General features: G+C 51.0%; 1 protein-coding gene and 1 long non-coding RNA gene across 9 annotated transcripts in view; one reads left to right on the top strand and one right to left on the bottom strand.

Moving 5' to 3' along the window:
- Nucleotides 1-308: 308 nt before the first annotated feature.
- Nucleotides 309-1,075, bottom strand: LOC144303501 (uncharacterized). Its single transcript, XR_013370547.1, has 2 exons — nt 698-1,075; nt 309-489 (listed from the first exon to the last, which is right to left on the bottom strand). It is a non-coding gene; the product is annotated as an uncharacterized LOC144303501 (long non-coding RNA).
- Nucleotides 1,076-1,474: 399 nt separating this feature from the next.
- Nucleotides 1,475-14,296, top strand: part of CELF6 (CUGBP Elav-like family member 6) — a 30,082-nt gene continuing 17,260 nt past the window's right edge. For 2 of the 8 annotated variants that reach the window (XM_077881773.1, XM_077881772.1), the window contains exons 1-3: nt 1,513-1,799; nt 5,584-5,666; nt 14,197-14,245. In XM_077881773.1, the coding sequence (XP_077737899.1) occupies nt 1,538-1,799; nt 5,584-5,666; nt 14,197-14,245 (394 nt within the window). In that variant the 5' untranslated portion in view covers nt 1,513-1,537. Of the gene's footprint in view, nt 1,800-5,583; nt 5,667-14,196; nt 14,246-14,296 lie in introns of all 8 variants that reach the window. The other 6 variants (XM_077881770.1, XM_077881769.1, XR_013370543.1 and 3 more) reach the window with 5 other exon arrangements.

Raw genomic sequence — 14,296 nt, 5'->3', positions numbered from 1 at the left:
CAAAAATCACAATTTATTTCTGAATTTTAATGTTTCTGTAAGAATATTTTGTTAATTCCGATTGCTACTGCCGCTGTTTCTTGGAGTAGTCGATCGGCAGAGGGTAGCAATTTTATTGAAAGAAAGCAGAGCAAAGTTCTATGAAATAATTATAGAATTTATAAACTATTTATCCCTATTGATTCTTCCGTTCAAACATCACTAGCCTATCAAGAGAACATTCAGACATAAACAAGAATAATGGGATTCCATCGGCTCTGATACTTTTGCCAACTTTTAGCCATATAAAAAGACACCTTTACACATACTTTTCATTTTTTTTAAATTTTTTAAAGGTTTTAGTTATTTAATCATGGAAGACACACAGAGAGAGGCAGAGACACAGGCAGAGGGAGAAGCAGGCTCCATGCAGGGAGCTCGATGCAGGATTCGATCCCAGGACTCCAGGGTCAGGACCAGAGCCTCCCCGGTGCTCTTTTTTCATTTTTACTGTAAACGTGTATTTGTGAAAATAAGAGGCGAAAAAATGCAACAAACTGTAACTTGATTTGTATCTTTTCAATATTTAGACACACGGTGTGTCTGTTTCCCTTTCTCCTCTTACCCTGGGCCCAGCCCACGTTAGGGCCCCTCCCCCCCCATCCTAACCCTCCTGACCCTCAGACCCGCAGCTCCCTTTTCCTGCAAAGGAGCTCACGGAATGGGATGCAAGAGGCCACCGAGCAAATAGGGCTGATCTAAGAAGTTGCCTCGCTCTCCGCGTCCGAGGAGCGGTCGGGAGTTCTGTTTTATTCTTTCGTGTCTCGTTACAGAATTCGTTTTCACTTTTACTTTGTGGGGGGGGAGGGGAGGGGGGGAACGAACGTGCTTGAGGTTCGGGGCTCAGGAAGCGCAGACGCGGAAGGGAGGGATGCTGCGGGGCGGGTGGGAGCGGCTCGGGGAGCGGCTCGGGAGCTGGCTGCGGGGGGGGCGGGGGGGAGCGACCGACCGGGTCCCCGTGCGGCTCCGCAGCTCGGCCCCGCAGACGGCCGCACGCATGACGAAGCTCCTGCCCCCCGCGGCCACGCCCGCACAGCCTGGGCGCGCTCGGGGCGTCCGAGGGTCCGGTTGCCATGGCGAACGCGAGCGCGTGAGCCCCGCCGCCCCTCCCGCCCCCGGCCGAGCCCGGGCAGCTCCGACGCTGATTGGTCGCTGCGTCCTCATTATGCAAATCACTTGCGTAGCCTCGGCGGCCGGCTGCCTGACGTCACCAAGCACGGGGGCTGGGGCGCGGGGCTCGGCTCCGGGAGAGCTCGGGCGGGAGCCCGCGGAGCGCCGCGCGGGGACCTCGGCCCAGACCCCAGCGTCCCGCCGCCGCCGCCGCCGCCGCCGCCGCCGCCGCCGCCGCCGCCCGGCCCCGCCCCCGGCCCCGCCCCCTCCCGGGCCGCCCCACCCCCTCTACGCCCCCGGCCCGGACCCCGCCCCCTCCCCCCTGGCCCTCGCCACCGGTCCGGGGAGGGGACGGCGGGCCCGGCGGGAGGGCGCACCGGGCGGGGACATGGCCGCGGCGCCCGGAGGCTCTGCGCCGCCCGCCGGCCCCGGCCCGCGCCTGGGCTTCAGCACCGCGGACAGCGGCCTCGGCATGAGCGGGCTGAACGCGGGTCCGGCCGTGCCCATGAAGGACCACGACGCCATCAAGCTCTTCGTGGGGCAGATCCCGCGGGGCTTGGACGAGCAGGACCTCAAGCCGCTGTTCGAGGAATTCGGCCGCATCTACGAGCTGACGGTGCTGAAGGACCGGCTCACCGGCCTCCACAAAGGTGCGCGGGGTCAGCCCAGCCCAGCCCAGCCCAGCCCTGCCCTGCCCTGCCCTGCCCCAATCCGATGAGAGTGGGCCCGGCCCGAACCCCAGCCTCCACCTGCAGCCCCAGCCTCAGCCCTGCCTAGAGTCAGTCCGGTACCAGCCCCGCTCCAGCCCTACCTCCTCCCCGGGCCACAGAACCCCCCCAACCCAGAATTTTCTCGCTCACATCCTCCCACTGATCATCACTCTCATCCCCTGACACGTTCTCCACTCTAACCTCTAACTCCCCCCCCTCCCCTTCACCTCTCACCTCCCAACAGTCCTGACCTTTCAGTTGGACCTCCTTCCATCCCTCTCGTCAGACATCCCAAATCCTCGGATTTGGAAACTTGTTTGACCTTTGGGTCTCCAACACCCTCAATCTCCCAAGCCCCGGACCCAATCATTTCTGACCTCCTGCCCCAGTCTGGTGCCAGCCCACTCAGGCCTCACCACCTGCACACACGTCCTGGACTCGTACCCCTCGTTGTAGCCTCCAAGCCCAGCCACCCTCACAGAGCCTTCCTTTGATGCAGACTGCTAACCTAACCACCACCCCCTCAAGCCCAAATTCTTCCTTTCCTAAGAATCCAGGCCTGGCTAACTCACAAAATCCAATCCCCCCCCCCTTCCCCCCCCCCCCCCCGCCCAGGAAGCTCTCGGCTCCAAATTCTACCCTTATATTCAACAATAACCCAATCTCTCCAGCCCCCTGCTAGAATTCCAACACTGCTTCTTCTGACTTGAGTCCAGAACGCTGACCTGAGCTGGGAAAAATCTGCCACCATGTTGCCCCCCTCGTTTCAGGTTTCCTGTCAGCTGAACCCACACTTCTTTTATCCTCTAATCTCCCCCACTCTGGTGCCTCATCTTTACCCTTCCCCAATCCTTTTTATGGCCACCTGCTTTCCTTCCTTCACAGGCTGGTCCTGGAGCAGAGCCTGTGGACCAGAGCCTCAGGGTGGGTCAGGTCGAGGAGGCGGAAGGGATTTTCTCCCTGCCCTTGCTAGAGAGACAGGCACCACAGTCCTGTCCAGCCACACCCCTTTCTTCCTGTAGAGAGAGGGAGGAGGCTTGTTTACATGCAGAAAAGTCTGTCCAGGCTGGGCTGGAGTAAGAGAGCCAGAGTCACATGTCATACATGGGCAGGGGAAGGAAATTATTTGAGGAGAAACACCTCTACCGCTCCCCATCTTCACCATGCTTTGGTTTCAGGATTTGAGGGGGAAGGGTCACCAACTATCCTCCATGATTTTCCTGGGAGAAAAGTGCTAGGCCCTGGGTAGCAGCTAAAGATACTTTCCCAGGGGCTGAGAACAGGAATCAGGCTGCCACCTCTTTTCAACTGGGAGGCCGTGGGAAATTCCTAGGCACACTTACACTGGGGCTTCACGAAAATACCCATAGAAGATCTGGGACCAGCGAGATAGCGGTGCATCTTCCACACTTTGGGGTGGGGTTACTTTCAAGGGAGCATGAAAGAGTAAAACTGTACCATCCAGATTCCTTCTAATGCGGTCCAACTGCCTGGCTGTCCATCCATCCATAGCTACTTGCTTTCTTATTTTCTAGACATTTATTTCCGTATGTAAGCACAAGCTAGTCTTTCTGGGCCATCTGTACAATAAGGGAAGTGTATAAGATACCTTTAATCCTCACTCTTCTCATTCGAATACCATCAGAGTCTCTGGACTATTCCCTCATCCTTTTTCTCCCTCTCCATTTAGCACTAATTCTACCTATTTTATATTTTCATTTGTCTCTCCCTCAAGCCATGCTCCTCTGTCTTTCCACCCCCCCTCCTTCTTCCACCCGCTATCCCGGGTAGTCCACGTGGGGCTCCTTTGGGCAGCAACTGGGCCCTTGAGTCTTTCAGATGGGGCCCAGGCCCTGCCCAGTTCTGACGTCAGCTGATATGGCTTAGTGGCAGAAGATGGAGCAGAGATGTAAGCAAAATCAGGTGTTTGGTGATTTATCTCCAAAGCAACCCGAAGTTCTTTCTCCAAGGCAAAGTTGCTTGCAAGATGATTCGGGAGGGTCTCCACGTCAACATCTCCCTCACTTTCTCCCCAACAACAGTGATATCCAAAAGCCAGAGTGACTCATTTTCCTTTTGATGGCGGGGTACTGAGGGTGTCAGCCGCAGTGCTTTGAAAACAACATCAGCCTAGGAATTAGAAGATTCCAACCCCTATTCTGCTACTGACACACTCTCTGGGTTCAGTTTCCCTAGTGATACAATGAGAGTTTGTCCCAGGTGTTCTCTAAGGTCCCTTTAATTCAATGACTACTGGGGAGCCATACACCTTAAGGGGGCAGCCACACAGAAGACATCAGAGAAAAAGTTCCCATTTGCCTCACTAGTCTGTTGAGGTCTAAATGGAAAACTTCACGAAGTTCCTAATAGCTTCTCACATCCACTTTCTCTTCCTCCTTTCTCCTTTCTACACTCAGAAGGCTCTTTTTGAAAGCATAGATCTTACCATGTCAGATCCCCGCTTAAAATCCTTTAGTGGTTCTTCATTGCTCTTAGGGGAAAGTTCAAAATCCAACTGAGGTGTACACGGTTATAGGTGACCTGATCCCTGCACACCTCACTGCCCACTCTGCCTCCTTTCACCAGTCTCCAACCAAACTAGTCTTCCACCCATTTCCCCAAGACACCAAATTCTTGCCTCAGTCTTTATACGGACTATTCCCTCAGCCTTAAATAATCACCACACTTCTTGTGGTTAAGCCCTATTTGTTATTGAGGACTCCATGTGTTCTTTGAAGCATTCCACAACCCTTTGGACTCAAATTATTGCCCCTCATGATTCTTCACATAATCCCCGTGAGAGCAGGGAATGTGTCTGTCTTGTTATCACTTCATTCCCAAGCCCATTATAATGCCCCACCATAATAAGTAAGTATTCAACAAATATTTTCTGAATGAGTGAGTGCTCAATGGCTGTTGGAAAGGAGGAGATCCTTGCCTCAGTGCTTCCTAGCAGGCTACAGTTTCTGAGGCTGAACCTAAAGAGAAGTAGGACTTCTCCTTCTCTGTCCCAGAACTACTGGCTCTTTTAGAGAAGTAAGATTTGGGGGCACAATAACCCTTTAACAGGCCCTATCTTGAAGCACTGGGAGCACTGGGAGACCAAACAGATCAAGCTCCTTGGATAGGATTGGAGGTCCCTGAAAGGTCCTCTCTGCAGAAAGTCCTTAAAGTAGCCCCATCATTCAAGCCTCAAATTAACCCATTCCTCAGCTTCAAACTTGGAGGAGGGAGGCCTTAAGAAGAAGTTGTGGAGTCCTGGGCTTGGCTCCCAACCCTCCTCCTCCTTTTTGCCTCCTCCCATCTGAAACTGAGTTGGGAAGGAATTGAGGCTGACTCTAGGAGAGTCTGTGAGTATGAATTCAAAAAGGAAGGGGGAGGCCGGGGTTAAAGCTGAAGGCAAAGCCGCTTAGGAAGGTTTAACCCCAACCGGACTTAGGGCTGGAGTGGGGAGGGGAGATGTGGGATTGTATGAACATGTGGCTGGATGTGGGTACACATGTTCCCTAGGCAAGAAGCCAGAAGCAAATGAGAGAGAGCCAGAGTCTAGGACTCAGACACATGAAGCCTCTCCCTTCAGAGAAGGTGGGAGGCAGAGAAGGCTTCTCAGAGCAGTGCCCTTGTTAACGGAGAGTGGCCTTGAGTTTGTCACTTAATGGGGTCTTTCCAGGAAGAGTATTTGGGGGTTTCAGGAAACCCCCTGAGCCAGCCTCTTCCTCCCCAGGCTGTGCCTTCCTCACCTACTGCGCCCGGGACTCTGCTCTCAAGGCCCAGAGTGCACTGCACGAGCAGAAGACCCTGCCAGGGGTAAGTCCACCCGGGTTGGGGGGTGGGGATCACCTCAGGCTGGGAACATGCCCTGTGTGCATGCCAAAGTAGCATGTAGGGGCTGGGTTGGGACAAGGAACTAGAAGCAGAACCACCTCTCTAGGAGGGAGCTTCACTGTGCCCTGGACAGCTAGCTGTAGGTTCTTTGTTATATTTAGTCTTCTGACTCAAAGAAATGGACTTAACACTCGGGCCAAGTATTCATCCTATCTTTTCAGAGAGGCATCAGTGTTGTGGGCTACGCTAGAATTTGTCAACCTTGGCTAAAATCATGGCTTAATGTGCCATTTGTCCCTGGTGTGAGAATATAAGCAGATACATGGGGTAGAGACTCTGCTGGGCTGGCATTCTATTTTTTCCTGTTCTAGGGTCCTTAAGAGCACTTCCCTCTGTCCTCTTCCTGTAATGTTTTTTTGGGTGCCTTGACTCATCAAGATTGCTTTCCCTCTTTTCCTCACAAACACGCGGTTAAAGCTAAGAGGACCTGATTTTAGGCCATTATATATCAATGGCCCCTAGTATGGCCTTAGCTAATGGCTAATCAGTGGACAAAAAGCAAAATGGGACCTACAGACCATGTGGCAGGAAGGGAGTGGTGATTGTTAGGAACTAGAGTGGGTTCACCAAGAGCAAATCATATGACAGAGTCTCATCTTATCTTGTCAAAGGAGTGCTGTGTCTATAACAAGAGCACTATGCAAATGCCCTGGATGGGCCAAGCCTGAGACTATATCCAGTTTTAAGCCTCAGACTTAAGAGGATCACTAGCCTATCAGAAAGAGACCAGGATGGGATAGGGACATAAAATATATGTCATGGATGATGGTTTGAAGAAATTGGAGATATTTGGCTGGAGAAGATAGGTTTTATGGGGACTTTAGTAGGGAGGCATCATAAAAATAATTATTAAAAAGACTACTTTTTGAGTATCACAGACCTAGATTTGAATCCCAGATTTGTCATTTACCAGTTCTGTGTCTCTAGATACACTACTTAGATTCTTGAGCTTCAATTTCCTCATCTATAAGGAGTGGGTTATACTAACACTTAGCTCAACTGTGCTATCATGAAGATTAATTGAGGCTTAGGAAATACCCGACACAGAGTAAGAGCTCAATAAATATTACTGTCGAGGTAGGGGCAACCATCTTCCGTTTCTGAAGAGGGATTTGGTTTTCTATGGGTGGCTTTAGAGGGCAGGATCAGGATCAGTGGTAAAAGGAACAGGCACTCTAATTTCAGCTCAGTATAAAGAATCACTTCTCTGAATTGGAGCTGTCCAGCAACGGCACCAGCTTTACCTAGAGCTGATCAAGTTGTTAGCGGACCATCAGGCGGTAGGACCAATCCCAGTAACTGAAGCAACATGAGGCTCACTCTTGAAGACCTAGCGTCAAATAACACCAATATATTACCCTCACCAAGACTCTTGTGTGTAGACTCTGGAGTCAGAAAGACCTGGGTGTGGATCCAGGCCCTACCACTCCCTAATTCTGTGTGTGACCTTGGGAAAGTCTTTACTTCTAGGCCTGAGCATCCTCATATGTAAAACTAAATTAATAGAATTGTTATAATAATTAAGTGAACGAACTCATGTAAAGTATTTAGCACAGTTTTTTTTTAAGATTTTATTTATTTATGAGAGACAGAGAGAGAGAGAGAGGCAGAGACACAGGCAGAGGAAGAAGCAGGCTCCATGCAGGAAGCCCGATGTGGGACTCGATCCCGGGACTCCAGCATCACGCCCTGGGCCAAAGGCAGACGCTAAACCGCTGAGCCACCCAGGGATCCCCCAGCACAGTTCTTGATATACAACAAGCACTCAATACAGGTTAGCTGCTGGTGGTAGTAGTAGTAATAGTAACAGCAGCATTTGTAGGGGTAGTAGTAGAAGTTATTACTCATCCAGCCATGAGAGTAAATGACTTCTGCTGCTAAAATTGAAAGTCACTGAGACAAACTGTAACATTCCATGTGGGAAACCGCATGGTAAAGGTGCAGAGACAGAAGGAACAAGATGGGTGTGAAAGGGGGTTGGGAGTGTGGAGGAGGGCCCATGTGAGCATGGGCCAGGCCAGAGAGAAGATCCACCAGAGGGCAGTGGTGGAAGAGGAAACTTTGGATACCAGGCTAAGGGATTTGGACTTTATCCTAAAAGCAAATGGGAGCACTGAAAAAATTAAGATGAACTTGGGATTTAAAAAAACAGAACAAAACAAAAAAACAACCCTCTTCAACCAGCCACATGGCTCCATGGAGGGAGGACCATATAAGGCTGAGGGCACCTGAGATAAGACCTACGACGCTCTAGCCTAGTGGAATAATTTCTGAAGGAGAAAAGAGACATAATAATAGTAATAGCATTTGTTGATTCCAGACAGTGTTCCTAGCATTTTGCCTGTTCAAAGTCATTTAATCCTCTATGAAGAAGGTATTATTGGCCTTCCCATTTTACAGATGAGGAAACTCAGTCAAAGGAAACAATTGACTTGCCCAAGGTTATGTGGCTACTTGGAGGAAGATCTGGGAAGATCTAGGTAGTCTGGCTTCAGAACTCATTCACTTAACCACACTACACTATTACCTACACCAAGCTGGTGGTAGACGGGGTCTAAGGTTCTGGAGGGGATGGTGACTGGGTACATCTGCCCTCTCCTACCCTTTTATCTGGATGCTTCCAACATGGCCTTGGCTTTGTACTGCCAGGATTGGCTTTATTCACCTTCTCCAGCTTAACAAAGTGAAAATTAATATTTAATTATTCTCCTAAATGAAAATCGATGGCTCTGTTGGCCAGCCCAAGCAATGTCCGTGCCATCAATCTTTCCTCTGGGCCTGCCAGGGGCAGCAGCAGCTTTAGTCACCTGGCCTCAGGCCCACTAGCATGAAGGGAGGAGGGTGTCCAGCTCTCTGTAGGCCTTGGGTCCTGGGCACAGCTGCCATCTGCTGGAGAAGCAGGGAAAGACTTCAATCTGGGCTCCTACTAAAGACAGGCAGGACTGTCACTATGGGAGCAGGAAAGGTTGGGTCTCCCCAAATAAAAAGCCTGAACCCCTAAGGAACATTTCATAGTGTCCACAGGACTGGGACCTCCCTTTGGCTCCCTTCCACATGCCCCTGCTAATTTCTATTACCTATCAAAACTCGACTCCCTATTCAGGACTTCCTTGAAACCCCAGTGGTCTGTCCCATCTTCTGTAGCTTCTTTTCCATAAAGCTGAAGCTACTTCTTACAGCCTCATTCTAGGCTCCAAAATATACCTAAAGAAGGAGAGACCAACCTTAGCCCAGAAGGTGCCCCTCTACTTCTCCCTCCCTGCTCATGACCTCCTTTCCCTTGGGCGTTCATCCCTTCAAACACTGTGAAGGAGACAGACATAACTGAGTTCATTTGCTTTTGCAGGTTGTGCCCTGCACAAAACAGCTTGAGTGGAAAGGGCAAGTGGGAGCTAAAATTCAGCCATGCTCTATTGACCAAGCCATGCATATTATCACAACGCTGTGTCAGCTCAAAAGAAGAGGCACATTTTTTTTCTAATTCATCCACAAAGTTGGGGGAGAGCCTTTTTGTAACTCACACAAAGGCACTGTATGTGCTAGCATGTGCCTAGTGAGTAAATCAGAACCTTTGCCCTCAAGTAGCTTTTCCAGCCCAGAAATAAGTCATTGCATTTCAGTGCGGTTTGCATCTGGGCACATATAGGAAGCATCAGGAGTGGAGAGAGAGGAAATGCTACCTGAGCCTAATTTGACCATATTTCATCACACTTGAGGGTCTAGAAAGCTAAAAGACAAGGCAACTTCTGGAATTCTGGGTACAGTCTGAGAACTGGCAGGAAAGGTGTTCAATGAAGTTGGCCAAGGCTCTACATGAGTGGAGAGTATTGTGTATTTGGGGCAGCAAGGGAGGCAGGACTCACAAGTTTGGACTGTCAATCTTAAGATCTTGGGCTTTGTTGGGAGACTTGCAATGGGGAACCATGGGTGGATTTTAATCATGGAAGAGTAAGGGACTGGTTTTAAAAGCTCAGTCCAGCTACAGTATGACGGTTGGGTTAGAGAGGAAGCAACATCGGAAGCAGATGATCCTTTAGGACACTGTTGCTTGAGTGCAGCTGACTGATGATGCTGGCCTAGAGCTGAGGATAGGGCAGAAATGGGGAGGAGAAGATATTGAGAGCTATTTTGGGTATTCATATAAATCCTAGAACTAGTGGGACTTGGCAGTGGATTGAATTAGAAGAGGGGGTGAGGTACAACAAAGAGCTGAAAATGGTGAAGTTTGCTTTGTCTCTGCTTCTCTCTTCCCTGCATCTATAAACCTCTCTGTAGACCCACCAGTAATCCTAATAAATTCTTCTCATGGTGGGGGCTCTCAAGAGGTTGAGAGAGCAAGTGCTCAGTGTAAGAAATAGTTGGCATCAAGACAGAAGTGTCTAAAGAGGGTAATGCTGAGCCCAAGGCAGGAATCAAGCAGGCAGGGAAAGAGTGTAGGGCTTTGCCTTCCTTTCTGCTGGCAGGGGCCAAAGTACCACGGCCTCATGTATGTCTGTGCTGCATCCAACCTTCCCCACTCTAATGCCTGGAATAGATTGTTCTCTCTTCTTTCTGACATTCTCTCCCTTGATTTCCCCTCTAGGGCTGGGCCCTGAAGCAGATGTGGGCCTGGACTCTATCTACATGGGAAACTCTCAAGGGAATAGGTACTCAGCCAAGGGCAGGAGCTCACTTGAGGTCCCATGACAAATTCTTGGCCAAGAAGGCAATGCCCTCTTTTCCTCAAAGGGGAGCCGGGTTACCTCACCCTACTTCCACATCTCTCCCCTGGCTGTGGCAAGAATGAGGCAGGATAGAGCTGCTCAGGTAGTTCATGCAGACAGCTCTCTTTCTCCTCCAGTCACACAGAGCAGACCTAAATCCCAGGTGTCCTCCCCAACCACTTCCCAGTGGCGACCGAAGAACTACCACTCTTCCCAACTCTGTCCTTGTCCTCTCGGGCTCCTCCCCTGGGATTTTCCCTGAATCTCCAAACTCCCAAACTGCCAATTTCCTCAACACCTAAGCCATAAACCAAGAAGTCAGCCAATATTTCCTTCTCTCCCTCAGTTCCCACATCCAATAGGATTTTAGTCCTGTTAATTCACCCTAACCACCTCTTGAATCTGTCCATATTCCTCTGCCCTGGTCCAGGTCACCCTCACCCCTTACCTGTATCATTGATCTTCCCACCTCTGATCTTTCCCTTTCCAATCTTTTTTTTCTGCATAGTGACAGCTCATGGGATCTTTCCCTACTTAAAATCCTTCCCTGGATCCCTGTTGCCTTTGAAATATAATTGAGTCAAAATTCCTTATTGTGGTTTTCACAATCTTCCCCAGTCTGGCCATTGGCTACCTTTTAGTTTTACACCCTTCGATTAAAAACAAACACAACACTGCAAGGTAGGATCATGATTCCCCTTTTTACTAATGTGGGTGCTGAGGCTCAAAGACCTTAGAGAAGTTGCCAGTGACGGAGCCACAGACTTCTTCAGACTTGCAGCTCCCTTTCCATCCCCCAGCCATCTGGAGCGCTCAGCCTCCAGCTCTATCTCTTCCATTATCGCCACAGGACCCAGTGACCCCAGTCCTGCAAGGCCCAGGTCAAACTTTGCCTCCTCTGTGAAGCTTTCCCTGTGTCAACCTCTCCAGCTGGAGTCAGCCTCTCCTACAGCACTCTCCCTTGCACTCCTCCTAAGGCCCTGGTCACTCTATGCCTCGTTACTTGTGTTCATGTCTTAAGAATGGAATTGAGCAGACAATGTAAAATCATGGATTTCAGCAGCAGACAGACCTGGGGACAAATCCCAGCTCAACCACTTACCCACCACGTGAACTTGACAAGTGATTTAACTCCCTCAGCCTCAGCTTTCCTAGCTATACGATGGGGACAGTGGTATTACCTTGCAGAGCAGTTGGAAGGAATTTAGAGGCGATGTATGTAAAGTGTCCCAGAAAGGGCCTGGTACATAGTGGGCTCTTAGGAAATGGTGGCATCATCTTCCCCTCTATGAGTCACTGAGGACAGTCCTAGGGGTCATTGCTGTCTCCCATGAAGGGCCCAGCCCAGGGCTCTTCCCAGGAAATGCTGGCAGCATGCCCGAGTGGTGGAAAGCCTAGGTGCCCAGACTCTCGGAGGCTGGAGTCTTTCAGGTCTATGGGACATGTATATACCACCTGAGGCCCATGCTCCATTCAAGAGTGGGGGAGGGGGGGAGGGGGAAAGGGGCGTCCCCCAGAGCACCGATGAGCTCCATCTCTCCAGAAACCCAGCCGGGGAGGCAGCTGCCATGGAAACCACTGCTGTCACATGTGCCTGTCACTCTAGGTTCCAGAGAGAAATTCTCAGGATCTATTTAAGAACTAATAAAATAATGATGGTCTTGCTCACGCTCACTGCGCCCCACCCCAGGCTTCTACCCGTTTCTCCTCCCCTGCCATACTCCTCCCTGCCTTCCCTGTGTTTCCTTCCTGACCCCGTATCCCTTCGTTTCCTTCCCGTATCCACCAGTATATCTCTCTTTCCTTGCCCCTTTCTGGGTCTGTCTCTTTCTCTCATCATCTCTGTCTTCTTGTGTTTCTTCATCCTCCTTGTTTCTCTGCTCTCCATGGCTCTGTCTCTTGGTCTCTCCTCCACAATCACAGGTGGCCATGCCCAGGGACGGTTCCCGTTCCTCCTGGTCCCTGGTCCCGGCCAATCCAGACCTGTCCAGCTCGCCCTGATCTGCTTGGATTGATCTGTCATCCCCTCTAGACTGCAGCCTGAGTCCTGTCGGTGTCTCGGCCCCCACCCACAACCTGGTACACTGCAGGGGCTCCACCACCAGCGGGTGGGTGTGTCAGAGCGTATAAGAACCTGAGCCCTGGGTGGGAGGGGGATTGTGCTGGTACAGGCCTGGCCTGTTTTCCTTTCCTCTTTTTTTTTTTTTAATAAGCCCTCCCCACTACCCCACCCCCAAATTTGATCCAAAGGAAATTGCTCAACTGTGACTGCCAGGGCGTTACCATGGTTACTAGGTAGCACTTGTGGCTATGGTAACAGGAAGCTGCCTGTTGTCTCGGCAACGAGCACATTGGTAGAGGATGGAGTGGCCCTGATTGGTGCAGAAACAGTGCATTTCCTGAAGGGAGGGGGTCAGATCATCACCTTCTCAGGCCAGATGGGCATCAGTACCCCTTCCTCCATGAACGGGAAGGCCGCTGTTCTTTCCTCCCGGCACTCAGCTGTCTGCCCCCAACAATAATTCCTCACATCCTACGCACCCAGCTCTTGGCAGTTTACAAAGACCTTTTGCGTCCCCATTATCTCATGTGATCCCCACAACACCCATGAGAGGAAGGTGAGATGGGGATTCAATCATGAATTCTCTCAGGGTGGTTGGGGGATGGGAATGTGTGGGGGTGTATGTCGAAATCACCTAGGAGTTTTTTACAAATTATACAATCCCCCAACTTGAGAGTCTGGTATGGTTCTCAGGTGATTCTTATCCATCCCTGATCAGGGAACCCCTGAATTAGAAGGCGAATTCGGTTGGTGGGGGAGGGGATAAAGGGAAGAGTCAAGCTGCTTTCCAGGTTTCTAGCTTGGATGACTGGAAGGATCAGGTCCCGGCAAAAAGATAGGCTCTGGTGCGGGTGTGTTGAGTGGAAGATGCCAGTGGGACTTTCTAGTCAGGATGTCCAGCAAGTAGCTGGTACATGGGTCTGAAGCCCAGGAGGGAGGTGTGGGCTGGGGATGCAGAGCTCTGAGTCAGCCCTGCGAGGATGGTAGCTGAGGCTGTGGGTGTGGGCGAGACTATCCAGGAAGAATGGGAACAGCGGGATGAGTAGGGCCGAGGATGGTGCCCTGGAGAATGCCAGCATCCTCAAGGGAAGGGGGGCCCAGGGAGGGACCTGAGTAGGTGAGTGTAGAAACTGTAGTGACACAGAGGCTGGGGAAGGTTTTCCCTCATTTAACAAGCTGAATCCAAGAGAGGATGGCTTGCTTGAAGTCATACAACCATTAAAAGGCAGAGTTGGGGTAGACAGCACAAAGTCGGATTCCCAGATTGTTTAATCTAAATGACATATAGAATTATAGTCTCAGTTTTAACAAAACACAAACCTTCGGTGTCATTTCTACCCTCCCACCCAACTCCTCTCACCCAAAGCCTTTAAGGAGGCCCAGGAGCCAGAGGGACAGGGCTCACGTAGTCCTAGCCCAGAGCCCAGAGCAGGATCTCTTTTGCCACCACGGTCCGTCCTGCTTGCCACCAAGCTTCCTATCACCCCACCCTTCAGGTTTCAGCACCTTCTGAATTCCCCAGTTTAAGGAAGAATCTTGGAGAAAATCTATAGTCCATTGTAAGAGTGGTGGGGTACAGAGTTCAAAGGGGCCAGGGCTTAGATCCTGAGGCATCCAGGGGAGGAGAAGCTGGGTGCCAGGGCCAGGTAGTCATGCTGACTGGGTGTCTTGGTCCAATGTCTTTCAGATGAATCGTCCGATCCAAGTGAAGCCGGCTGCCAGTGAGGGCCGAGGAGGTAACTTCCCTGTGTGACAAACCTCAGGGTGTCACCCACGTAGGGGGTGGG

This window comes from Canis aureus, chromosome 32 (assembly GCF_053574225.1).
Source record: "Canis aureus isolate CA01 chromosome 32, VMU_Caureus_v.1.0, whole genome shotgun sequence".
Taxonomy (NCBI): Eukaryota; Metazoa; Chordata; class Mammalia; order Carnivora; family Canidae; genus Canis; species Canis aureus.
Note: the sequence above shows the minus strand (reverse complement) of the source record. Positions and strands in the feature narration are given on the sequence as shown.